The sequence below is a fragment of the Eleutherodactylus coqui genome, chromosome 4 (assembly GCF_035609145.1).
Source record: "Eleutherodactylus coqui strain aEleCoq1 chromosome 4, aEleCoq1.hap1, whole genome shotgun sequence".
Taxonomy (NCBI): Eukaryota; Metazoa; Chordata; class Amphibia; order Anura; family Eleutherodactylidae; genus Eleutherodactylus; species Eleutherodactylus coqui.
In genome coordinates, this window is record NC_089840.1 from 80752303 (window position 1) to 80780174 (window position 27872).

Consider the following 27872-nt stretch of genomic DNA (forward strand, 5'->3'; position numbering starts at 1 on the left):
TTTGTTATGGCTCATTATGGGCCCTAGAGTGGAGAAGGGTCCAGCCATTTCTTAATTCCTGCAAAACTTTGCAGTTTAGTTCCCCTGTGTAGCTTTCATGTTCCTTAACATCAGCTACACTAAACCACGACTTGTAAATTGGCAAGACAGGGCCTATAATCTTTGACATATATTTCAGCAATGCTATATAATCAACTTGAAATTCATAGAAAATGACTGATTGATTTATAAATGGATAAGAAAATAATAGATAGATATAAGATATGAGACAGAAATATAAAACAATTATTTGTTTGGATATCGCTTGCTCTATTAACCCCTACCGAAATGTCAGATTAATATATAATAAAGGTCTTCTGTATTGAACCCTTTTCATTGGCATAGAACCCATTTACTGTACATTGAAAGGTATTGACTTGCTGCTCTCACCTGCACCACCTATTCCACCAGGTCCAACTCCAGCACCAGGTCCAACACCAGCACCAGGCCCAACTCCAGCACCAGGTCCATAACCACCTCCAGGTCCAAAGCCTCCTGCACCTAATCCCCCAGCTCCAAGTGCATAGCCTACAAAAAATTATATTGAGTAAGGGGTTAAGCCCACTTAATATACCTGTCTTTAAATGATTGAACTAGTATGTGAATTTAAGAACCTTCAGAGAGGTCATATTTCTCTAACTTTGTTGCTGTGGACTAATAGGAACTGAGCTTCCTGCTGATTGGCTGATGGGCTAGGTATAAAAGACAGGTCCTGTGTAGTGACTCAGCAGTTTTGCAGAGATCAGAGCGCCTTTTGAGGACTGAACTGCCCCAGTGCTACTGGAGAGCTAAGTTTTCCTGTTCCAGAGAAAGAAACTTGGATTCCAGGAGAGGAACTACCCAGTTGCTGCAACATGCATGCCAGAAGGAGTTCTGCCGATTATCCAAAGAAAAGTCAACTGCAATTATTTACTGCGAGTGCCCATCCATCACTGGGACACCACCAGTGTGAACAGACAGACCGATAATCAGTACTCAAGTATCAGTGGTGTGTAATCATGAGTCCCATCACCCAGGTTCATCACTAGTAAAACAGATTATTTTGACTTTATCACTCTATAGCCTCCCTAAAGGTTCATGGGACGGTGACTGCATATTTCAGTTAGTGGATTTAGTGTTTTAGTTAACCAAAGTTCCTGCCAGACTAAGTTACTTGAGAGGAGGCTCTTATTTTCAAGCAACATCTTTAGCTATTGATCCCTAGCCATGGAAATCCATTTATTGACTGTGTTAATTTTATACTGCGTGAAGTATATTAAGGATACCCTATTCATAGCGCAAGGACCAAAATATAGTGTTAATCAAATGTTAGTAAACTGTTTGCATTATATAATACTGCTATATGTCATTTCCATATTATTCTCTATGGTACATTCAGTTGAGCATTCTTTTAACTGAACTGGTGTAAAGCCTCTCCACAACCAGCATTATATTCCACATTTGCAGCACATTTCATTTGAGGCTCTCTCATCAGGCAAGTTAATAAATTGAAAACTGAGACAAATACACAACGATTAAATTATATTACATCAAGATGTTGTATATGGGATATCACACCAATAAGATAAGCCAGGGGGAAAAAACTAAGGTTTTGTGTACATGATAGAAATGGAAAAGGTGATGACGCAGGAGGTCACAGATCTGGGTTCAGGTTGATGTGTATGAAGGATCCATGTAATGAGTCATAAATCTCGGTGTTAGGTTGAGCCCTTTGGTCAATGACTGGAAAGTTCTTGTCAATTTGAATTCCCAGAATTTTCTTTCTCAGTCGTTCTTAAAATGACCTTGCAAGATTGAGACCTTTAAATCTGTCACACTGTGTCCTGGTATACAGAAATCTTTGCCCACAAGTGCCACTATCGTCTTTGTTATTATTTGTCGGTGTAGAATCATCTAGGACTAGAGATTCTCTTCAAGATGTTCACCTGGACGTTGTATGTGACCACTAGGGGCAGCATGATGTTCTCTTTTGTTTGTATTCCAAGAGGCTGCTCCTTGGAATCCTTGTGGCTTTATGGATGTGCTCACCAGTAGATGGTATCCATGTTGTAGGTTCTAAGTATTTCTAAACATGAGATTGCATCCAGGAAGAAGAGAGACAACTCATTCATGAAAAAATACTTCACGCCGCTAAAGGATGAACCCACCAAGAAATATACAGAGCAACTTAAACATATAATTAATTATGTCAATCCAGCATCATTCACTCTACTGGAACTTATACCACACAATCCAAAAATGGGTGCTTTCTACATGTTACAAAAGAAGGCACCCAGAAAGACGAGCCATAGAGAATATTCAAAAACCCTTGGTGAGGCGCATACCCGGCTATATCCAGGACACTACGGACATTCTCTGCAAACTTTTATTCCTAGGAACACAACTAAAAGGCATAATATTGGCAACTATGGATGTAGAGTCCCTGTACTCTAGCATCCCCAAAGAGGATGACATGGCCACATGACAATACTTCCCTAAAAAACCTAGCCAGACAGCCAAACATACAACTGATTAGGTTTGTACTCCATCACAATTATTTTTCATTTAGGAGAAACACATACCTGAAGTGCATTGATAGCACCATGGGGCAAAATGTTAGTATGATATGCCAACATTTTAATAGCCAAAGTAGGAGAAGATGCTTTCGTTATATTGATGATCTGCTGAAAATCTGAAGATGAGCTGCTGATCTTTACACAAAAACGAGTTCTATCCACTATCAGGTTTAGTTTTAACCACTCACAGTCTCAAATTCATACTTAGGATGCAGCCATACACATCAAAAGGAATACCATACAACATCAATCTACCATAAATTCGCAGGTTGTCCAACATATGTAAGATGTTACAGCTTTTATCTACAACACATACAGAAGTTCATCGCCTACATCTGTTCAAACATCTGACAGATCTGTTCAAACAGTGAAGACAAAAAGTAGCTGTAATCTCTGAGGAATACTTTCCTACAACAGGGATACATCCATTGGTTATAGATGAAAAGAACCACAATGATTCCAAGAAGCAGCCTCTTGGAATACAAACAGAAAGAAGAGAACAGAAGGATGCCTCAAGTGGTCACATACCACCCCAAGATGAACATCTTAAATGAAATCACTGCTGATCTCCAAGATATACTTCACAAAGACAATAAACTGAATCAACATTAGGAAAGCACAGTGAAAACTACGATCTGGGATGAAGTTGCGCAGACATACAATAATGAACATATTTGATACACCTGTGAGCAAACTGTTCTCTGGATTATACCACAGTGTGACAGATTGAAAATGGTTATCCTGAAAGGTCATTTTAAGAATGACAGAGAGAGAAAAATCTGGGAATTCAAACTGACATGAACTTTCGAGTAATTTACATAAGGATTGAACCTAACCTAACCCCTGGATTTATGACTCATTACATGATAGACAGTTCACACCCATCAGACTGAATCCAGATCTGTGACCTCCTAAGTCATCACCTCTTCCACTTCTATCTTATACACAAAACCTGAGTTTTATTGCTCTGGCTTATTTTAATGATGTATCACCCCATGTACAAAGTCTTGATGTGATTTTTCCAAGCAAGAGAAACCAAGTAATCTTGTAGATATGATACCTTTTAATGGTTAACAAAAATACATGACGCTAATGCAAGCTTTCAGACTTACTCAGAGTCCTTCATCAAAGGACTCCGAGTAAGAGCAAAAGCTTGCATTAACATCATGTATTTTTGTTAGCTATTAAAAGGTATCATATCTACAAGATTATTGGGTTTCTTTTGCTGGGAACAATCACATTTTTCTTTACTGGCTAACACGGTACCAGACTTATTTCAAAGTCTTGATGTAACATCATTCAAGGTTGTTAGAGATGAGCGAACGTGTTCTTAACGAACACTTACGCACCCAGACACCGGCTTATCCGAGGACTTCAGTGTCCGCGCGTAAGTATTCGGCCGGCGCCGGGCGGCGGGGGGAGGTGCGGCGGCGCGGGCGGCAGCAGCGGGGAACAGGGGGGAGCCCTCTCTCTCTCCCTCTCCCCCCCACTCCCCGCCGCACCCCCCCGCGCTGCCACGGCGACCCCCGAACTTTTTTCGCCCGAGCACGGAATTGCTCGCAAAGTTCGGTGCTCGGGTGAAAAGGGGCGGAGCCGAACACGTTCGCTCATCTCTAAAGGTTGTACATTTTTCTCAGTTCTCTATTTGTTAACTTGCTTGATCAAGGAGCTCTGAAAACTCGCAAATATAATTTTTCTGCTTAGCTTATAAAGGTATCATCTCTATAAAACTTGTCTTTCTTATACATGAGAATTTAACATCAAATGGATTTTTCTGGCTAACATAGTACCATACAATCACTTTTACTAGTGTGGACCATTATCTAACATCTTACGACCAATCTGTTGGTTCTCTCTTTCTAGTACTGGCCATTCCTCTTAAACATTTAAAGGATCACTCTAAAGAAAACACATTCTTCCATCCCTGTCAAACTCTGGATGTCATTGTCTGTCCCCCCATGTATATTGCAGTCATTTTCATGCACTGCAGCCTCTTGTTTGATGCTTATCAGGCACCATCTTGTTGAGATTTCTCCCTTCTCACTTTCTCTACAGTCTGCTAACACTTCCATGATGCATCAACACAGCATCTCATGACTAGCTACAGCCTGTACCATCGCTGCCTGATGGGAAGACACTACCATTGCAATCTGTATTCTGTATTTATCTAAATAAACTACAGATCATAATTATACAGTCAGGAGAATGAGCTGTAATCTCCTTCATTATAACTGTGTGATAGGAGCTGTGCGAACTTCACCAGTAACTATGATAGGAGTGTATACAAGCTGACTACTTTGAAGGCACATAAACCCAAGTAAATTTCAGCTGGTCATAATTGAGATCACATGACCACATGACATGAGGAGGAGAACTTCAGGGGTTTTAGATAGAAAGGAATAACTAAACAAGGTAATATTAGCCAACTTATATTCAGTATACTGGGGGAAGAGTTACATAATGAATTAAAACAAATTTTCTGGAGTGGCCCTTTAAGGCCTGAAGATCCCTGCTAGCTACATAATGGTACCACATTAATGATTACCTGGTTTAGGTGGTTTGCCTCCTGCACCAACTCCAGCTCCAGGATAACCTGATAGCATAAATAAAATGAGACAGAGAATTACAATTCGGTCATGTAGCTAAAATATTTATTTCACAATCCTTAAAGGATATGTCCACATTTAATTACTATTTTACTGCATGCATGCAAGCTGAGTAACTTTGTAAATACGGAACACTGAATTTATTATCTTGTGGTCCTGAGAGGTCCTACAGCCTGTATTACAGTCCAGAGTTGCTTTTATATTGCATTGTATAATAATTAATAGTAATTAATACTTCTTTGCAGAAACTTGAATTGTCCATAAAGGTTTGTGCATAGGCTCATGTGCAATCATAGCTAAAGCAGACCACTAATACATCATTTTGTGTGTCTCCAAACCTGAGATACTTTAATATATACTATGTAGGACCACCTAAAAGGAAACTGTCAAGTGACTGGCCCATGATTCCATGTAAATGATACCTACTAATTGGCCCAGAAGTACAGATTGGGGTGCTGAAGCATATGCTAAATGTAAATTGTAGTTGCTTTCCTATCCTTAGACTTGAAGTGCTTGTAGACATGACTAATACATTACAGAGAGTTCAGTGAAAGGTGTTATAGACCTAATAGTAGACATTGACTTGTTCTGTATAGAAGGGTGGGCATTCAGAATTAAGACATTCAGGTGTGATGCTACCCCCTTGATCAGCACCACTGCTTAGAGGCTGCACTTGCACTCACTAGTTTATCTTCAAGGCATCTTGCTATTTGAAATGGCTTTGTCCTATGACATAATCCCTTTAAAATACAGATTAGAAGCAAAGATAAAAAAAGAGATTTCTGTATAAATAATCCTTTCTAATGTCTAACTGAAAAGATGATGACAAATAGCAAGCTTTTGAAACTACTTAGGTCTCTTCATCAGGCATGGTGTCCAACCAATTCATCTTCACTTGTAGAAGCTCTTCATAGCACTGAGGATGCACTAGCTGTATTGTCCCGTATGAGACAAAAGGCACATACTGTACATATGAGATTCAATCATTGACGTACTTCATTCCCAGGGGTACAATTGACTTTGCTTCTTCAATTTTTGAAATTTTTTTCCAGCTGTAACATGCAGTCCACACAGACTAACTAATTGGATGGTTTGCAAAAATTCACAAATCAACATGTCGTTAACCAATAAACTAACCATAATATTTATTTATCTGCCCTTATTTCGTATTCCTGGCTAGTAAGGATTCCTTGGAGAGTCAACATGGTTGGCCAGCTCAAGGAAAACAGAGCCACATGCTTAATGTCTTTGCAGCATCCAGTAAACAGCCGTCACACGGTGACATTACAGCTGCATTATGGTGACTCATGATTTAGGCTTTTCATTATGGAATTAAAATAATTTTCTCCTTTAGACTGATCGCCAACGTAGGGTATTTCCAGGGTTTTGGTGATGTAGCTCTGGGGAATAAGAGTTATACACAGAGCCAGATATATTTCATTGCCTTTGAAAAGATGTTAGCTAACCTCGGGTCAAAAGTGACATCATGGTCTAGTCCTGCTTTTCCAAGATATTTTTGAACACTTTTTCTGTTTGTTTCAGTTGGATGTAAAATGATATTTGTATGTTCCCCACAGCAAAACTGTCAGACCTTGTCGGCAGCTCATTGCTATTCAATGTGACTCATGTATCAAAGTTCAGCTGTTGGTATCTTTTATTTTCATTGTGTAAGACTATGTATATTCCTAAATTAGGTCTGGAAGTTGTGTTCTAGTAGTGTTGGGTTTCGTAAAAACAGAGCTTAACAATCGATTTTAAAGGGCTTGTCTGAAGAATTCAACTCTGGCCTAAATGTCTTACATATAATATGTGATGGTATATACAGTGGTACTCTGTTTAAGATCCCCTTCCTATGAGCCAGAGAAGAAAGCTGCTAAAAACGACTAATTCCTAATTTGGTGGACTTGGCCCTTCCATGTTTTATATGGTCATCCATTCATTTGAAAAGCTGGCATTTAAAACTAAATTTTTAAAGCTCACGGCTTTCTTGGGGTTTTTTGAACCTGGCAATCAGTTGATTGCCGAGGTGTTTTTTTTTTTTAAAGTGCAATGTTTAAGTCCTTTTCCAGCATATTGCATGTACCACTGATGATCATTCCTCCCAAATAAGGGAGATGGAACAATACCTTCACAGTGCCACCTATTGGAAGGCAGCATTCCTTCAAGTTAATGTTAGACTCTTTATATAAGCCTTGTAACAATGACTGGGAATTGAAAGCAATGTCTGGCTTTGCTTTTAATTCTTGGTCATTGTTACAAGGCTTGTATAAAGAGTAACATTGACTTGAAGGAACGCTGCTTTCCAATAGGTGGCACTGTTGAGTTATTGTTCCATCTCTCTTATTTGCATATTACCCAGAGGAGCATTAAAGGCATTTTAAGTCTCCTCACTCACTTACCATCTAGGTGCTCTCATAAAGAGAAAAAATAGCGTTTCTGACCCTTGTTCACACAATGTGTTCTTTATTACTATACATTCATATTAAGAAGAATATCTTCATTAATTATGCCTATTTGTTTTAAAGGAACCCAAAATGATCAGTTTTTTTGCATTTGTGCGTTTTTACAGATAATTTAAATTAATTAGGAGGTTATTTTAAGTAAATAGAATGATGAATAAATACATATATACTCTCTGCTACCAGTACTTTCAGTTAAAACAGTTATACAATGCCCCATTATACACACCTCCTGCTCCAGTGCCTAGACCACCAGGACCACCACCAAGTCCACCAGCACCAGCTCCCAGACCACCAAGTCCACCAGCACCAGCTCCCAGACCACCAAGTCCAGCACCAATTCCCTGACCACCAAGTCCAGCACCAGCTCCATAACCTTAAAGAAAAATATTCTTGTCTAATAAAACATAATAGAATAAATTTAACTGAACCAACACCAAAAATATTGTAAGATAAAAATAATAGTTTGAGTTGAGTAAACTTAAGCATTCATTGCATCAATTGATAAAAAAGTATTCTACCTGGTTTTGGTGGTTTTCCTCCCGCTCCTGCTCCTGCTCCTGGGTACAAGCCTGCCAAACAGAAAGAAGAAAACAATACAGGGTTGTAGCAACAAAACTGAAAGAATAAACCTTTCAAGCAATACTTTATAAAGTAATAAACTATAAATAAACATACATCATGTTTCAATAGACATAAATATATGGACCCTTAAAGGGGCTCTGTCATTAAAAAAAAGTTCTATACTAACCTATTCCTCCCCGTCAGTCTATTTACCAGATCTTCACCTCACCTATCATCTTCTGTCTCCTGCAGTCCGTGCACAGCCTTGCACAGAGTGCTGAGCTTTTGCAGAGACTGCCCATGCCCACTGTCTTTGCAATACATCAGCATTCCTTCCTAGCCAGTGAACGCTTAGTCAAAGGGACATGACCTTCACTGATCTGCAGGAAGAAGAATGTGAGGAATGCCGGCTTCATAACAAATCGACCGGCTGGAGGTGATGTGAGCCGGAGTACTGCAGAAGCTCAGGGAGGAGAAGATGCCATAAGGAGTCTGCCTGTGGAGGAGTAGGTGAGTATAACATTTTTTTTTAATGACAAAACCCCTTTACGTCTCACCTCCAGCTTCTAGGGGTCCATACTGTATTATACAACCACCAGCTAATACTCCTGATATTTGTATGTTCCCAACAGCAAAACTGTCAGACCTTGTCGGCAGCTCATTACTATTTACTGTGACTCATGTATCAAAGTTCAGCTGTTGGTATCTTTTATTTTCATTGTGTAAGACTATGTATATTCCTAAATTAGGTCTGGAAGTTGTGTTTTTTAAAAACAGTGCTGAACAATTAATTTTAAAGGGCTTGTCTCAAGAATTCAGCTTTGGTCCAAATGCCCTATATATGACAAGTGATGGTATACGCAGTGGTCCTCTGTTTAAGATCACATTCCTATGACCTAGAGAAGAAAGCTCCTAAGACTAGCTCCTAATTTGGTGGACCAGGCCCATCCATGTTTTATATGGTCATCCATTGATTTGAATAGCTGTTATTTAATACTACATTTTTCGAATTCACTGCTCTCTTGAGGGTTCTTGAACCTGGCAATCAGTTGATTGCCAAGGTGTTTTTTTTAAAGTGCCATGTTTATTTCTCTTTGTAGCATATTACATGTACCACAGATAACCATTCCTTGTTCACACCATGCGTTCTTTAGTACTATACATTCATTTTAAAGAGAATATCTTCATAAATTATGTCTATTCTTTTTAAAGGTTCCTCCTGCACCTGCTCCTGCTCCTGCTCCTGCTCCTGCTCCTGGGTACAAGCCTGCCAAACAGAAAGAACAAAACAATACAAGGTTGTAGCAACAAAACTGAAAGAATCAACTTTTCAAGCAATAAACTTATAAAGTATTACATCATGTTTCAATATACATAAATGTATGGACCCTTAAGGGGGCTCTGTCATTAAAAAAAAATTCTATACTTACCTATTCACCCCGTCAGTCTACTTTATAGATCCTAACATCACCTATCGTCTCCTGTCTCCTGCAGTACGTTCACAGTTCACAGTCTTGCATAGAGTGCCGAGCTATTGCAGAGACTGTGCATGCCCGCTGCCTCTGCAATACATCAGCATTCCTACCTAGCCAGTGAACGCTACGTCACAGGGATGTGACCTTCACTGATCTGCAGGAAGAAGAATGTGAGGAATGCCGGCTTCATAACAAATCGGCCGGCTGGAGGTGACGTGACCCAGGGTACTGCAGAAGCTCAGGGAGGAGAAGATGCCATAAGGAGTCTGTCTGTGGAGGAATAGGTGAGTATAACATTTTTTTTAGTGACAAAACCCCTTTAAGTCTCCCCTCCAGCTCCTATGGGTCCATACTGTATTATATCACCACCAGCTAATACTGATATTTGTATTTTCCCAACAGCAAAACTGTCAGACCTTGTCGGCAGCTCATTACTATTCACTGTGACTCGTGTATCAAAGTTCAGCTGTTGGTATGTTTTATTTTCATTGTGTAAGACTATGTATTTTCCTAAATTAGGTCGGGAAGTTGTGTTCTAGTAGTGCTGGGTTTTGTAAAAACAGTGCTGAACAATTGATTTTAAAGGGCTTGTCTCAAGAATTCAACTTTGGTCTAAATGCCCTAAATATGACAAGTGATGGTATACGCAGTGGTCCTCTGTTTAAGATCCCCTTCCTATGAGCCAGAGAAATAAGCTCCTAAGGAAGACTAGTTCCTAATTTGGTGGACCAGACCCATCCATGTTTTATATGGTCATCCATGCATTTGAATAGCCAGCATTTAATGCTACATTTTTCGAATTCACTGCTCTCTTGAGGGTTCTTGAACCTGGCAATCAGTTGATTGCTGAGGTGGTTTTTTTAAAGTGCAATGTTTAAGTCCCTTTCCTGCATATTACATGTACCACTGATGACCATTCCTTGTTCACACCATGCGTTCTTTACTACTATACATTAATTTTAAGAAGAATATCTTCATTAATTATGTCTATTCTTTTTAAAGGAGCCCAAAATGATCACTTTTTTCGCACTTGTGCGTTTTTTTTACAGATAATTTAAATGACTTTGGAGGTCGTTCAAAGTAAAAGATAAAAATCAAGAATAAATAGATGTTGTACATGTTGTGCTATCAGTACTTTGAGTTAAAATAGTTGTACAATGCCCCATTATACACACCTCCTGCTCCAGTGCCTAGACCACCAGGACCACCACCAAGTCCACCAGCACCAGCTCCCAGACCACCAAGTCCAGCACCAATTCCCTGACCACCCAGTCCAGCACCAGCTCCATAACCTTAAAAAAAATGTTATTGTTTAATAAAACATAATATAGTAAATTTAACTGAACCAATACCAAGACTATTGTAAGATAAAAATAATGGCTTGAGTTGAGTAAGCCTAAGCTTTCACTGCATCAATTGATGAAAGCATTCTACCTGGTTTTGGTGGTTTTCCTCCCGCTCCCACTCCTGCTCCTGGGTACAAGCCTGCCAAACACAGAGAACAAAACAATACAGGGTTGTAGCAACAAAACTGAAGAATCAACTTTTCAAGCAATACATTTATAAAGTATTAAAATATAAATAAGCATACATCACGTTGCAATAGACATAAATATATGGACCCTTAAGTCTCACCTCCAGCTCCTAGAGGTCCATTCTGTAAATTACCACCACCGGCTAATACTTCTGATGTTCGTATTTTCCCATCAGCAAAACTGTCAGACCTTATCGGCAGCTCCTTACTATTCACTGTGACTCATGTATCAAAGTTCAGCTGTTGGTATCTTTTATTTTCATTGTGTAAGACTATGCATATTCCTAAATTAGGTCTGGAAGTTATGTTAGATTTCGTAAAAACAGTGCTGAACAATCTTTTTTAAAGGGCTTGTCTCAAGAATTCAACTCTAGCCTAACTGTTTTATATATGACATGTGACGGTATATACAGTGGTCCTCTGTTTAAAAGCCCCTTCCCATGAGCCAGAAAAAAAAAACTCCTAAGGAAGAATAGTTCCTAATTTGGTGAACCTGGCCCTTCCATGTTTTATATGGTCATCCATTCATTTAAATATCCGGCATTTAATACTACATTTTGAAGAGCTCACTGCTCTCTTGAGGGTTCTTGAACCTGGCAATCAGTTGATTGCCGAGGTGTTTTTTTTTAAAGTGCATTGTTTATTTCCGTTTCCTGCATATTACAAGTACCACTGATGATAATTCTTTGTTCACACTATGTGTTCTTTATTACTATGCTTTCATGTTAAGAAGAATATCTTCATTATTTGTGCTCCTTCTTTTTAAAGAAGCCCAAAATGATCACTTTTTTGCATTTGTGTGTTTTTATAGATAATTTAAAATACTTTTAAGGTTATTTATACACACCTCCTGCTCCAGTGCCTAGACCACCAGGACCACCACCTAGTCCACCAGCACCAGCTCCCAGACCACCTAGTCCACCAGCGCCAGGTCCCAGACCACCAAGTCCACCAGCACCAGCTCCCAGACCACCAAGTCCAGCACCAATTCCATAACCTTAAAGAAAAATATTCTTGTCTAATAAAACATAATATAGTAAATTTAACTGAACCAACACCAAAAATATTGTAAGATAAAAATAATGGCTTGAGTTGAGTAAGCCTAAGCATTCATTGCATCCATTGATGAAAGCATTCTACCTGGTTTTGGTGGTTTTCCTCCTGCTCCTGCTCCTGCTCCTGGGTACAATCCTGCCAAACAGAAAGAACAAAACAATACAGGGTTGTAGCAACAAAACTGAAAAACAATCAACTTTTCAAGCAATAAATGTATAAAGTATTAAAATATAAATAAGCATAAATCATGTTTCAGTAGACATAAATATATGTCTAGATATACATGCTCTGCTACCAGTGCTTTCTGCTAAAACAGCTGTACAATGCCCCATTATACACACCTCCTGCTCCAGTGCCTAGACCACCAGGACCACCACCAAGTCCACCAGCACCAGCTCCCAGACCACCAAGTCCACCAGCTCCCAGACCACCAAGTCCAGCACCAATTCCCTGACCACCAAGTCCAGCACCAGCTCCATAACCTTAAAGAAAAATATTCTTGTCTAATAAAACATAATAGAATAAATTTAACTGAACCAACACCAAAAATATTGTAAGATAAAAATAATAGTTTGAGTTGAGTAAACCTAAGCATTCATTGCATCAATTGATAAAAAAGCATTCTACCTGGTTTTGGTGGTTTTCCTCCCGCTCCTGCTCCTGCTCCTGGGTACAAGCCTGCCAAACAGAAAGAAGAAAACAATACAGGGTTGTAGCAACAAAACTGAAAGAATAAACCTTTCAAGCAATACTTTATAAAGTAATAAACTATAAATAAACATACATCATGTTTCAATAGACATAAATATATGGACCCTTAAAGGGGCTCTGTCATTAAAAAAAAGTTCTATACTAACCTATTCCTCCCCGTCAGTCTATTTACCAGATCTTCACCTCACCTATCATCTTCTGTCTCCTGCAGTCCGTTCACAGCCTTGCACAGAGTGCTGAGCTTTTGCAGAGACTGCCCATGCCCACTGTCTTTGCAATACATCAGCATTCCTTCCTAGCCAGTGAACGCTTAGTCAAAGGGACATGACCTTCACTGATCTGCAGGAAGAAGAATGTGAGGAATGCCGGCTTCATAACAAATCGACCGGCTGGAGGTGATGTGAGCCGGAGTACTGCAGAAGCTCAGGGAGGAGAAGATGCCATAAGGAGTCTGCCTGTGGAGGAGTAGGTGAGCATAACATTTTTTTTTAATGACAAAACCCCTTTAAGTCTCACCTCCAGCTTCTAGGGGTCCATACTGTATTATACAACCACCAGCTAATACTCCTGATATTTGTATGTTCCCAACAGCAAAACTGTCAGACCTTGTCGGCAGCTCATTACTATTTACTGTGACTCATGTATCAAAGTTCAGCTGTTGGTATCTTTTATTTTCATTGTGTAAGACTATGTATATTCCTAAATTAGGTCTGGAAGTTGTGTTTTTTAAAAACAGTGCTGAACAATTAATTTTAAAGGGCTTGTCTCAAGAATTCAGCTTTGGTACAAATGCCCTATATATGACAAGTGATGGTATACGCAGTGGTCCTCTGTTTAAGATCACATTCCTATGACCTAGAGAAGAAAGCTCCTAAGACTAGCTCCTAATTTGGTGGACCAGGCCCATCCATGTTTTATATGGTCATCCATTCATTTGAATAGCTGTTATTTAATACTACATTTTTCGAATTCACTGCTCTCTTGAGGGTTCTTGAACCTGGCAATCAGTTGATTGCCAAGGTGTTTTTTTTAAAGTGCAATGTTTATTTCTCTTTGTAGCATATTACATGTACCACAGATAACCATTCCTTGTTCACACCATGCGTTCTTTAGTACTATACATTCATTTTAAAGAGAATATCTTCATTAATTATGTCTATTCCTGCACCTGCTCCTGCTCCAGCTCCTGCTCCTGGGTACAAGCCTGCCAAACAGAAAGAACAAAACAATACAGGGTTGTAGCAACAAAACTGAAAGAATCAACTTTTCAAGCAATAAACTTATAAAGTATTACATCATGTTTCAATATACATAAATGTATGGACCCTTAAGGGGGCTCTGTCATTAAAAAAAAATTCTATACTTACCTATTCCCCCCGTCAGTCTACTTTATAGATCTTAACATCACCTATCATCTCCTGTCTCCTGCAGTACGTTCACAGTTCACAGTCTTGCATAGAGTGCCGAGCTATTGCAGAGACTGTGCATGCCCGCTGCCTCTGCAATACATCAGCATTCCTTCCTAGCCAGTGAACGCTACGTCACAGGGATGTGACCTTCACTGATCTGCAGGAAGAAGAATGTGAGGAATGCCGGCTTCATAACAAATCGGCCGGCTGGAGGTAACGTGACCCAGGGTACTGCAGAGGCTCAGGGAGGAGAAGATGCCATAAGGAGTCTGTCTGTGGAGGAATAGGTGAGTATAACATTTTTTTTAGTGACAAAACCCCTTTAAGTCTCCCCTCCAGCTCCTATGGTCCATACTGTATTATATCACCACCAGCTAATACTGATATTTGTATTTTCCCAACAGCAAAACTGTCAGACCTTGTCGGCAGCTCATTACTATTCACTGTGACTCGTGTATCAAAGTTCAGCTGTTGGTATGTTTTATTTTCATTGTGTAAGACTATGTATATTCCTAAATTAGGTCTGGAAGTTGTGTTTTTTAAAAACAGTGCTGAACAATTAATTTTAAAGGGCTTGTCTCAAGAATTCAGCTTTGGTACAAATGCCCTATATATGACAAGTGATGGTATACGCAGTGGTCCTCTGTTTAAGATCACATTCCTATGACCTAGAGAAGAAAGCTCCTAAGACTAGCTCCTAATTTGGTGGACCAGGCCCATCCATGTTTTATATGGTCATCCATTCATTTGAATAGCTGTTATTTAATACTACATTTTTCGAATTCACTGCTCTCTTGAGGGTTCTTGAACCTGGCAATCAGTTGATTGCCAAGGTGTTTTTTTTAAAGTGCAATGTTTATTTCTCTTTGTAGCATATTACATGTACCACAGATAACCATTCCTTGTTCACACCATGCGTTCTTTAGTACTATACATTCATTTTAAAGAGAATATCTTCATTAATTATGTCTATTCCTGCACCTGCTCCTGCTCCAGCTCCTGCTCCTGGGTACAAGCCTGCCAAACAGAAAGAACAAAACAATACAGGGTTGTAGCAACAAAACTGAAAGAATCAACTTTTCAAGCAATAAACTTATAAAGTATTACATCATGTTTCAATATACATAAATGTATGGACCCTTAAGGGGGCTCTGTCATTAAAAAAAAATTCTATACTTACCTATTCCCCCCGTCAGTCTACTTTATAGATCTTAACATCACCTATCATCTCCTGTCTCCTGCAGTACGTTCACAGTTCACAGTCTTGCATAGAGTGCCGAGCTATTGCAGAGACTGTGCATGCCCGCTGCCTCTGCAATACATCAGCATTCCTTCCTAGCCAGTGAACGCTACGTCACAGGGATGTGACCTTCACTGATCTGCAGGAAGAAGAATGTGAGGAATGCCGGCTTCATAACAAATCGGCCGGCTGGAGGTAACGTGACCCAGGGTACTGCAGAAGCTCAGGGAGGAGAAGATGCCATAAGGAGTCTGTCTGTGGAGGAATAGGTGAGTATAACATTTTTTTTAGTGACAAAACCCCTTTAAGTCTCCCCTCCAGCTCCTATGGTCCATACTGTATTATATCACCACCAGCTAATACTGATATTTGTATTTTCCCAACAGCAAAACTGTCAGACCTTGTCGGCAGCTCATTACTATTCACTGTGACTCGTGTATCAAAGTTCAGCTGTTGGTATGTTTTATTTTCATTGTGTAAGACTATGTATTTTCCTAAATTAGGTCTGGAAGTTGTGTTCTAGTAGTGCTGGGTTTTGTAAAAACAGTGCTGAACAATTGATTTTAAAGGGCTTGTCTCAAGAATTCAACTTTGGTCTAAATGCCCTAAATATGACAAGTGATGGTATACGCAGTGGTCCTCTGTTTAAGATCCCCTTCCTATGAGCCAGAGAAATAAGCTCCTAAGGAAGACTAGTTCCTAATTTGGTGGACCAGACCCATCCATGTTTTATATGGTCATCCATGCATTTGAATAGCCAGCATTTAATGCTACATTTTTCGAATTCACTGCTCTCTTGAGGGTTCTTGAACCTGGCAATCAGTTGATTGCCAAGGTGTTTTTTTTAAAGTGCAATGTTTATTTCTCTTTGTAGCATATTACATGTACCACAGATACCATTCCTTGTTCACACCATGCGTTCTTTAGTACTATACACTCATTTTAAAGAGAATATCTTCATTAATTATGTCTATTCCTGCACCTGCTCCAGCTCCTGCTCCTGCTCCTGGGTACAAGCCTGCCAAACAGAAAGAACAAAACAATACAGGGTTGTAGCAACAAAACTGAAAGAATCAACTTTTCAAGCAATAAACATAAAGTATTACATCATGTTTCAATATACATAAATGTATGGACCCTTAAGGGGGCTCTGTCATTAAAAAAAATTCTATACTTACCTATTCCCCCCGTCAGTCTACTTTATAGATTTTAACATCACCTATCGTCTCCTCTCTCCTGCAGTACGTTCACAGTTTACAGTCTTGCATAGAGTGCCGAGCTATTGCAGAGACTGTGCATGCCCGCTGCCTCTGCAATACATCAGCATTCCTACCTAGCCAGTGAACACTACGTCACAGGGATGTGACCTTCACTGATCTGCAGGAAGAAGAATGTGAGGAATGCCGGCTTCATAACAAATCGGAGGTGACGTGACCCAGGGTACTGCAGAAGCTCAGCGAGGAGAAGATGCCATAAGGAGTCTGTCTGTGGAGGAATAGGTGAGTATAACATTTTTTTTAGTGACAAAACCCCTTTAAGTCTCCCCTCCAGCTCCTATGGGTCCATACTGTATTATACCACCACCAGCTAATACAGATATTTGTATTTTCCCAACAGCAAAACTTTCAGACCTTGTCGGGAGCTCATTACTATTCACTGTGACTCGTGTATCAAAGTTCAGCTGTTGGTATGTTTTATTTTCATTGTGTAAGACTATGTATTTTCCTAAATTAGGTCTGGAAGTTGTGTTCTAGTAGTGTTGGGTTTCGTAAAAACAGTGCTGAACAATTGATTTTAAAGGGCTTGTCTCAAGAATTCAACTTTGGTCTAAATGCCCTAAATATGACAAGTGATGGTATACGCAGTGGTCCTCTGTTTAAGATCCCCTTCCTATGAGACAGAGAAATAAGCTCCTAAGGAAGACTAGTTCCTAATTTGGTGGACCAGACCCATCCATGTTTTATATGGTCATCCATGCATTTGAATAGCCAGCATTTAATGCTACATTTTTCAAGCTCATTGCTCTCGTGTTTTTTTTAAAAGTGCAATGTTAAAGTCCCTTTCCTGCATATTACATGGACCACTGGTGACCATTCCTTGTTCACACCATGCGTTCTTTACAACTATACATTAATTATGTCTATTCTTTTTAAAGGTTCCTCCTGCACCTGCTCCTGCTCCTGCTCCAGCTCCTGGGTACAAGCCTGCCAAACAGAAAGAACAAAACAATAGAGGGTTGTAGCAACAAAACTGAAAGAATCAACTTTTCAAGCAATAAACTTATAAAGTATTAAAATATAAATAATCCTAAATCATATTTCATTAGACATAAATATATGGACCCTTAAGTCTCACCTCCAGCTCCTAGAGGTCCATTCTGTATTATACCACCACCAGCTAATATTCCTGCTCCAGTTCCGTAACCTAAACACATATTGTAAGTTGTAAAGTGATAAGGAAACCTATATGAACAACTCCCAACCTTTATATACATCCAGACGTCCAGCCGGTGCTAACATGCTCACCTGGAGGTTTGGGAGGTTTGCCCCCTGCTCCTGGATACTGCCCTGAAGAAGTAAAGAAAACATAGCTTACCATTTGATAATCAATAGATTTATATAGTAACTAACGATTCTTCAGATTAATAATATATTTGATATTGATTTTAAGAATACATTTTAATTCCAAGAGACCGGTGAATTACATGAGCCCCAGGTTTGGAGGTAAGCAGAAATTGAACAAATACTGTGGACATGTTTAGATATTATGGATACTTTAGATAACTATTGGTCAAATGCTCATTTGAACTATTCCTTGCATGTCCTCCACAGCAATGCACACTTGAAGTGCCTCTGGCAGTGGCTTATCTCCTATCAGAACAAAGAAGGTAGACTTGTAACATCTCGCTATACATTAGATACTATGTGTACTGTAGGCTAGTTCAGCTAACTTTCATCTAATGTGTATGGGCGCCTTCAGTCTGTACTTAGAGTACACTATCTCAATAAAAGCAATTGGAGACCTGTAAAGGTCAAAAGTAGTATTTATCTACATATGTTAATGCTTAGTAGGGCCTTCTATTGACCTAATGACATAGCTATGGTCTGGGGATGTTTTACATGGCATTGTCTTGCTTTGTTCGTTGTAGTGGCAAGAACCATGAACACAGAGGTGTACTTGACTTTCTAGGCAATAATGGGTTGCGTACACTGTGGCAATACTCTGGGAATGGTCAGCAATACTTCCAACAAGACAACGTGCCTTGTCACAAATCCAACACTGTTTTACTTTGGTTTGAGGATGTGGATGGTCCATGTGAAAAAAACATCCATGTGTACAGCCTCATAGGCTATAATTGGGCTGTGTGCTATCCTTGGAATACCACAGACAGCACACAGTCTGGAAATATGCCCATGTGCACCTAGTCTAAGGGTGGATTCAGATGAGCATGTTTATGTGCGCACAAAACAATGCGTCTATTAGAAACATTGGTTCCCTATGGTGTGTTCACATGTCCGTATTTTACAGGTGTGCAAATGCGCGCACCTGTAAAAGATAGGACATGCATGCACTATAGGTCCGTGGTGCGTGTAAATATTCCCCACTGTGTTCAGTGACAAGGGGACTCTCCGCAAGGAGTGAAAAATCCCCCGCCACAGCTGTCACAGCTGTGGCAGGGGATTTCTTCATCCCTGCAGAGTATAAAGAATCTCCTGCCACAGCTGTCACAGCTGTGGCAGAGGATCACAATGTTCTCCCTTTGCTTTCAATGGAATGGGCGCTTCTGGAGTTCTATTGAAAGCAATGGGCTGCAAGCAAGTCCTGCAGAGATTTTCGGGGAAGGGTTTTAAATATTTTTCCTAAAACTGCTATGTGTGAAACCACCTTAAAGGTTGCAAATGGTAGAAGCTCTAATAAGAAGGTTGCCTTACGTACCTCCTGCTGTTACACCGCCAACTCCTAGTGGAAACAAAATGAGAGAAAAATGAAACAGGTATTATGGCTTCAGAAAATCAATTCAATTGTTTGTTACTTGTACATTGGGTGATATTACCTCCTACTGGGTAGCCACCAGGTCCAATACCAGCTAGAGAAAATACAATGATGAAATGATGAGTATCACAGACAGCACACGGGTCCAAAAATATGCCCATGTGCGCTTAGCCGAATGCATAGTCTAGTTATCTATAAAATGGTGGTTTCACACACATTTTTTTGCTAAACGGTGCTGTTTTGTGGCAGTTTTACCTGTCAGAAGTGGATTCAAATGGAATGGGAAATATAAAGGAAGGACTTATACTTCTCCTGGATCCACTTCTGGCTTTAGTCCAAAAACTACACTAAATACTGCAATGTCAGTTTTCCAAAATTTTCTGTGTGAAACCACCCTCAGGCCTCCTGCACATGGACGAAAATTCCGCAGTGGCATTTCCCGCAGAATTTCCGTCCGTGCCCGCTGCCACACGCAGTAAACAAAACACACGTGGTAAACAAATCGCGGCATGTTCTATTTCTGTGCGAGCCTCGCAGAGGCCCACACAGAAATGTCACGAGTGATGCACCAGCTCTATGCTGGGCATGGGCCGCCTGGGTGACAGCCAGCATATAGCAGGGCAGAGTGAGACACTAGGAGGAGGTGAGCGCCGGGTCACTGCAGAGGCACAGGTCCCATCCCACTGTGAGAATTCTCGCATTGGGATCCCACCTGGCCGACTGCAGGAGGCCTAAAGGTTGCAAATGGTAGAAGCTCTCATAAGGAGGTTGCTTTACTTACCTCCTCCTGGTACACCGCCAGCTCCTAGTAGAAACAAAATGAGAAAACAATGAAACAGGTATTATCGCTTTAGAAAATCTTTCTAATTGTTTGTTACTTGTACATTGGGTGATATTACCTCCTACTGGGTAGCCACCAGGTCCAATACCAGCTAGAGAAAATACAATGAAGAAATGATGAGTATCACAGACAGCACATGGGTCCAAAAATATGCCCATGTGCGCTTAGCCGAATGCATAGTCTAGTTATCTATAAAATTGTGGTTTCACACACTTTTTTTGCTAAACGGTGCTCTTTTGTGGCAGTTTTACCTGTCAGAAGTGGATTCAAATGGAATGGGAAATATAAAGGAAGGACTTATACTTCTCCTGGATCCACTTCTGGCTTTAGTCCAAAAACTGCACTGAATACTGCAGTGTCATTTTTCCAAAATTTTCTGTGTGAAACCACCCTTAGGCCTCCTGCACATGCACGGAAATTCCGCAGCGGCATTTCCCGCAGAATTTCCGTCCGTGCCCGCTGCCATAGGATTGCATTAAATAATGCAATCCTATGCAGACAGCTGTGATTTGACCGCGTGAAAACACACGCGGTAAACAAATCGCGGCATGTTCTATTTCTGTGCGAGCCTCGCAAAGGTCCACACAGAAATGTCACTAGTGATGCACCAGCTCTGTGCTGCGCATGTGCCACCTGGGCGATAGCCAGCACATAGCAGGGCAGAGTGAGACACCAGGGGCAGGTGAGCATTGGGTCACTGCAGAGGCATGGGTCCCATTCCGCTGTGAGAATTCCTGCATTGGGATCCGACCTGGCCGACTGCAGGAGGCCTAAAGGTTGCAAATGGAAGAAGCTCTAATAAGGAGGTTGCTTTACTTACCTCCTCCTGGTACACCGCCAGCTCCTAGTAGAAACAAAATGAGAAAACAATGAAACAGGTATTATGGCTTTAGAAAATCTTTCTAATTGTTTGTTACTTGTACATTGGGTGATATTACCTCCTACTGGGTAGCCACCAGGTCCAACACCAGCTAGAGAAAATACAATGAGGAAATGATGAATATTAATCCCAAAACAACTGTTAAATATTATTGTATTAAAAGAAAACTTTACCAGCACTAAAAAGATAAAAAGAGACGAAAAAGGAACGTACTCAAATATGTTCAATCCTTCCCACATTCCTTCATGGTTCAGATTTGCCATAGAAACATTGTGTGGATTCATATCTTCATCCATATCAATGTGTACATCCTCACTTGCCATAATGTGAATGAAAATCATCCACACCATATACCTGCAGTAACACCATGCTGCCAAGGTACATATTTGTGGAAATACCCATATAATGGATTTGGGTCAAGAGCGGTGTCATCTCTCCTTAAGGAGATCACCCAAAAATAGTGTGAAGATACCTAGAAAGTGAGTGTGTCGGGAAGGGGAGGGGCATCATCTCTCCCAAAGGAGAGCACCCAGAAAGGGGTGTGAGGAGGCACCTGAGAGGTGAGTGAGGAGACGTATAAGGCAATTACCTCTGGGTAATTTATGCAAATAAGGAAGATGGAACAATACCTCTGCAGCGCCACCTATTGGATGGCAGTATTTCTTCAAATTAATGTACGACTCTTTAACAAGTCTGTACAAGAATGATTGGGAATAGGAAACCAAGCCAGAATCCATACACAGACAGCTGTTTTAGGTTGTTTGCCCCTCATCAGTGTGCAATAGATTTCTGGCTTGGCTGTTGGGAGGCCTGAGATGTGGGTCAAGAGGGGTGTCATCTTTCCTTAAGGAGATCACTCTAAAAGTGTGTGGAGACACCTAGGGGGTGAGTGGGTCGGAAAGGGGGGCGGGTCATCATCTTTTCCCCAGGAAAGACCATCACTTTAGTTTCTGTTACAGAAAGTGCAGATGTGAACACAGCCTAAGAAATTTTTGAAGTTTGGTAGCTGTGTTTTGGTAATTGCAAATGAAAACTCAATTGTTGCTTTCACACCATCAAAAGAATGGAAATAAAAAAGCAAATCAATACCCACCTCCGCCTCCAAGAGCTCCATAGGCACCTACATGAACAAGTATAAAAAAGGGCAAATTAGATAATGTTAACTGAAAAGATCAATGTTCTATTGTGTGCAGCAAACTCTTGTCAAGAAATGAATACTGACCTCCGGTCTTAGGGGGTTTGACAACTAATTAAAAAATAAGAAATTGATTTTAGTAAAATAAGAAAAAAACAACTTGTTTCAATTTTATTGAAACATTTTTATAAAACAAGTAAGAACAATCTGTGACACAATTTAGTGCAGGTCGATGTAACAAGACCACTTCTTCTGGAAAGCCGATTCTTCGATCGGCTTTGCAAAAATAAGCTACAACCCGATTGCTTGCTAAGGGCAGCAGCTATGATTTTCTTGTGACAGTTTTTATAGGTGAGGATTATAATTTCTTTCTTTCCCTTTTCCCATCACAATATCTTATTAAAGATATATTTAGAGCTGTTATAGGGCTCATAGAAGAGAAGTTAATGCTAGTAGGTGTTGACCCATGTACTGATGTCCAATATGCTACTGTAAGCATAGAAATGCATTTATTTTGACAACAGATTTTTAATAATTCACTAGTAGTGACCTGATGAAGTACCTGGTCCGGGCATGAAATATGTTTCCCATGGTTGGATGTGTCCTGTCAAAATAAATTCAGTTCTATACTTAATATATCTGACATCTCTACATGAGACAGAACCTGCAAACCTTTATTTCTCTTCTATTAGTGCTATAACAGATCCAATCATAGCATTGGCATAGCTGGGACTACAGAAGGACTCTTTAACATAAGCTCTCTCAAGCATTGTGCATTGACAAACACAATAGACTAAGGGTACATCCAGAGGCTTAACTTGAAGTTTCTGGGCCCCAATGTGAAACCTGTAACAGGGCCCCCAACTATATTGCTTTATTTATACTGCTAAGCTTAATACATGGAGAAAAGAGGCCTTATGGGCCCCCTAAGTCTCCTGGGCCCTGGAGCAACCATATCTTCTGCATCCCCTATAGTTATGCCCCTGGGTACATGCACATGGATGATTTTCCTGTCCGATTTTCAGAAAGATTTTTCCATCTGAATATCGGACAGCAGTAGTACCCATACTCTTGAATGGGAGTATGCACACTTTTTTTTTACTCCTACTAATACAAGTAAAAAGATTTGTAGCATGTCCAATTTTGGGCACAACTTTTACAATGCCCATATGCAAGTACCTAAAGGTAAGCGTAGAACTATATGAGGCTCTTTGGTAATGCACATGCAGCACTATGTCTTATTCTCTTTTGCATGTTTAGAGCTGCTACACATTATTATATACAAGAAGGCATAACACAAGGTACAAGAAGTGAAAGAAGGTTGCTAAAAAGTAGATTATCACATATATAAAGACTTTAAATACAAACCTCCTCCAGCACCAGCACCGCCAACTGTACAGGAAAAAAGAGACATAGTTAACTAAGTTACCAAGAGCGTTACTTAAAAGGCAAGAGTCATGTGAAGAGTGTGGCGATATGGACAATTATTGTTGCCTAGGGATTAAAGACTTATTTTGTGTGCAATGCAATCCCATTACTGCACTGTCACTGAAACACAGAGTGGAGACAGATATAGATGAAATACACAAACCTCCATATGGTAGTCCCCCAGGTCCAACTCCAACTATATGTCAGGTCATAAAAAACAATTTCATGTATTAGGGAGATATAAGGTTCATTATTTTCCCTTTAAGAAACACTTAGGAAATTGTTTCAAAATGGTCTTAAAGGGATAACACCATAATAAGCATTGAGGTGTATCACATAGATATTCCATCAATGTTTGAGCTGTGGAAGTCTATCCACTGTAAACCCTATTAGTTCTTGAGGCTAGTTTCACACGGGCGAGGGTGATATTGGCCAATGAAACTCGGACTAATATCTCGCTCATGCAATGTGCCCGCAGATATGATGTTTTTGTGTCAAAAAAATCCCATCACTTTAGTACAATTCCAATCCTCCGGAGCGGATCGGCAAGGGCTTCCCATTGCTTTCAATAGAAAACCTCACATCACGCGCCATGCATTGTGTTTTCCGGTACCATTAAAAACATTTGGCAATGCGTTCCGAGGGAACGCCCGAAGATGGGACATGTAAAGGGACCCCATTCAAAAGAATGGGGTTCATATTCATGCAAGATTTCTGTATCTTGCAATGCACAAATCTAGAGCAATTTTCTCAGCTGTGTAAAAGCGGCCTAAAGCAGAGGGGCCAAGATGATTGATTGAGCAATGTCTCCAGAATTTAAAAAACTGAAGCCATGGTCCCTTCATTTATTAAACACCGGTGGAGTTCTGGTGGCCACACATTGTTGATCAGAAATTGGTGAAATATTAAATTAATAGACCATCAATGCATATTGCTGAAAAAAAACATCTTAATGTTTGGTTGAACCCGTTGGACCTTTTTACTTATAGTTATGAGCGATTTGTGTGAAGTTCTCACAAAGTCATCATCCTAAAAAAGTCTGGAATTTTTTGCCAAACATCAATTCTTTGTTAAACCATTAGCTATAATTTTATAAATAACCTGGTGTCTGATCTGCCAGCCCCATGTTATAAAGCAGCAGGACTCCTTAATATAAGCTCTCAAATGCGTTGTACCTTGACAAACCCAACAGACTTAGGGTACATGCACATGGACAATCATTCCCTCCGATTTTTCGGCTGGAAAATTGGATGAAAATAGCATTCATTCATTTGAATGGGTGTATCCACATGGCCTGTTATTTAGTCAGACTGATAGTCCGAGTAAAAAGAATCATGTCATGTGCTATTCTTCTATGATTGTGGACGAAAGTAGCAGATGTCAATTTGCAGTGTTCAGTACATTGGTCAGCAAACAGATGAAATGTCCAATTGCTGGTTTGAGTTGTGCCCGAGAATCTTGAGCACAACTTTTGAAATGTCCATGTGCAAGTATGCCTGTGTTACACATAAACATATAAAAGAAAACATAACACGAGGTACAAGGCGTGCAAGAAAGTTGCTAAAAAAGTACATTATTACATATATAAATAGTCTAAATACAAACCTCCTCCAGCACCAGCACCGCCAACTGTACAGGAAAAAAGAGACATAGTTAACTAAGTTACCAACATCGTTCCATAAAAGGCAAGAGTCATGTGAAGAGTGTGGCAATACGGACAATAATTGTTACATAGTGACTAAAAACTTATATTGTGTGCAATACAGTGCATTACTGCATTGGCAGTGAAAACAGAGTGAAGACAGATATAGATGAAATACACAAACCTCCATATGGTAGTCCCCCAGGTCCAACTCCAACTATATGTCAGGTCATAAAAAACATTTTTGTGTATTAGGGAGATATAGGGTTTATTATTTTCCCTTTAAGAAACTGTCGTGAAATAGTTTGATACAACATAAAATTTTTGATGTAACCCCTTAACGCTCCAGGATGTAAATTTACATCATGGAGGTTTGGGATTTCTATGGAGTGGGATTGGGGGTTGTTCCCGCTCCATACAATGCGGGTCCCAGCTGTTTTTTTACAGCCGCCACCCACCTTCTAAACGTCCTATCAGCTCCACCGCTGATCGTAGCAGTTAACTCCTTAAATGCAGCCATTAATTCTGAGCAACATTTAAATGCCCCGATTGGAGTTTGGGGGTCCTTAACGGCCTTCCACAATGACATTGTGGGGTTCCGTCTTGTTGTCATGGCAGCTGGGGGCCTTCTGAAAGCCCCATGGCTGTCATTGCAGATCACGGTATAATGTAATTGTACTGCAGGATCAATCAAACCATTGCAAGTTCTTATCCCTTACGGTGACTAAAAAAGAATGTAAAAATCAGTTTTAAAAAGGTTTTATTTTAGCAACTAAAATAAATGATAATGAAAGTTTGAAAAAAAACAACCCTTTTGCCATATTTTAAATTAAAAAAGTCTAATTAAAAAACCCCAAAACATATTTGGTATTGCTGCGTCCATAAAAGTCCGATTTATCTGAGTAACACATTATTTGCCCCGCATGGTGAACGTCGTCGGAATAAAAAGTAAAGAACACCAGAATTGCACTTTTTTGGTCACCCTGTCTCATAGAAAAAAATGTAATAAAAAGCTATCAAAAAGTCATATGTACTCCAAAATGGTACTAATAGAAACTACAGGAAGTTCCACAAAAACAAGCCCTCATACAACTATAAAAAGTTATGGCTGCCAGAAGATGGCAGCAGAAAATAATTTTAGTTTTTTTCCAAAGATATTTTATATTTTAAAATCAGTACAGTAAACAAAAAACTATATCAATTTTATATTGTAATCATACTGACCCATAAAATAAAGTTATCATGTCATTTTTGCTGCAGTGTGTTCACTGTAGAAATAAGACGCACTCAAAGATGGCGGAACTTCTTTTTTTTTCCGTTTAGGAACATAGTATGAAAGGCCGAAAAAAGACTTCCAGTTCAGCCTAAAACCCTTCACTGTTGATCCACAGCAAGGTGAAGAAAATGGACTGAGGTAGAAGCCAATTTTGCCATTTGGCAATTGGAATAATCCCTGGATCAACAACCCTTTTGAAGTTATTAATGATTATAACATATAATATTGTATCGCTGAAGAAAGGTGTCCACACACCTCTTCAACTCTTTCACTCCACTTAGAATTTTTTGAATATTTTTCAGCACGTCATATGGTACATTATATAGTACCATTGAAAAATATAACTCAGCCCACAAAAAACAAGACCTCAGACAGCTACGCCGATTAATAAATAAAATTAGTTCTGATTTTTCAAAAGTGGTAAGGAAAAAACATAAATTAGAAAAAAAATGCCATGTCCTTAAGGGGTTAAAGGGATTGTACCTTAATGAGGAAAGAGGTGTATTACATAGATATCTATCAATGCCTAATCTTTGGGAGTCTAACCATTGGGATCCCTATCAATGCTTAAAATAAAGGGGCCAAGATGATCAATAAAGAAGTATTTTTTCTGGTTCTCTGGAACTAAGAAACTGAAGCCATGGTCCCTTCACTATAGACACCGGTGGAGTTCTGGTGGCCACACATTGCTGATCACATATTGATGAAATATTAAATTAATAGACCATCAATGCATATTGGGGAAAAAACATTTTAACGTTTGGTTGAACCTGTTGGACCTTTCTACTAATAGTTATGAGTAATGTGTGAAGCTCTCACAAAGTCATTATCCGAAAAAAGCCTGGAATTTCTTGCCAAACATTATTTCTTTATTCGACCATTAGCTATAATCTTATAGATAAACTGCCATGTTGAATATGGAGTCTGATGAGCCAGCATCATGTTATGAAGCAAGAGGAACTGAGCAGATTGATATATAGTTTCATGAGAGAAGATTGGGGGGGGGGGGGGGGGAGGTTCACATCTGTG

The 27872-nt window shown here is 39.8% G+C and overlaps 1 protein-coding gene across 31 annotated transcripts in view; it reads right to left on the minus strand.

Moving 5' to 3' along the window:
* The window catches only part of ELN (elastin), a 107963-nt gene that overhangs the window by 12320 nt on the left and 67771 nt on the right, over window positions 1-27872 (minus strand). For 5 of the 31 annotated variants that reach the window (XM_066599758.1, XM_066599752.1, XM_066599749.1 and 2 more), the window contains 28 exons: window positions 25752-25784; window positions 25531-25554; window positions 24089-24121; window positions 23866-23889; window positions 22585-22608; window positions 22456-22482; window positions 21421-21453; window positions 21303-21326; window positions 20541-20573; window positions 20423-20446; window positions 19703-19735; window positions 19585-19608; window positions 18174-18215; window positions 18004-18072; window positions 17817-17852; window positions 15390-15425; window positions 14168-14203; window positions 12916-12966; window positions 12630-12770; window positions 12373-12423; window positions 12176-12229; window positions 12080-12145; window positions 11133-11183; window positions 10874-10990; window positions 8181-8231; window positions 7889-8035; window positions 5140-5187; window positions 430-567 (listed from right to left, as the gene is read on the minus strand). In XM_066599758.1, coding sequence (XP_066455855.1) covers window positions 430-567; window positions 5140-5187; window positions 7889-8035; window positions 8181-8231; window positions 10874-10990; window positions 11133-11183; window positions 12080-12145; window positions 12176-12229; window positions 12373-12423; window positions 12630-12770; window positions 12916-12966; window positions 14168-14203; window positions 15390-15425; window positions 17817-17852; window positions 18004-18072; window positions 18174-18215; window positions 19585-19608; window positions 19703-19735; window positions 20423-20446; window positions 20541-20573; window positions 21303-21326; window positions 21421-21453; window positions 22456-22482; window positions 22585-22608; window positions 23866-23889; window positions 24089-24121; window positions 25531-25554; window positions 25752-25784 — 1470 coding nt within the window. The remainder of the gene's footprint in view (window positions 1-429; window positions 568-5139; window positions 5188-7888; window positions 8036-8180; window positions 8232-10873; window positions 10991-11132; window positions 11184-12079; window positions 12146-12175; window positions 12230-12372; window positions 12424-12629; window positions 12771-12915; window positions 12967-14167; window positions 14204-15389; window positions 15426-17816; window positions 17853-18003; window positions 18073-18173; window positions 18216-19584; window positions 19609-19702; window positions 19736-20422; window positions 20447-20540; window positions 20574-21302; window positions 21327-21420; window positions 21454-22455; window positions 22483-22584; window positions 22609-23865; window positions 23890-24088; window positions 24122-25530; window positions 25555-25751; window positions 25785-27872) is intronic. The other 26 variants (XM_066599736.1, XM_066599738.1, XM_066599739.1 and 23 more) reach the window with 26 other exon arrangements.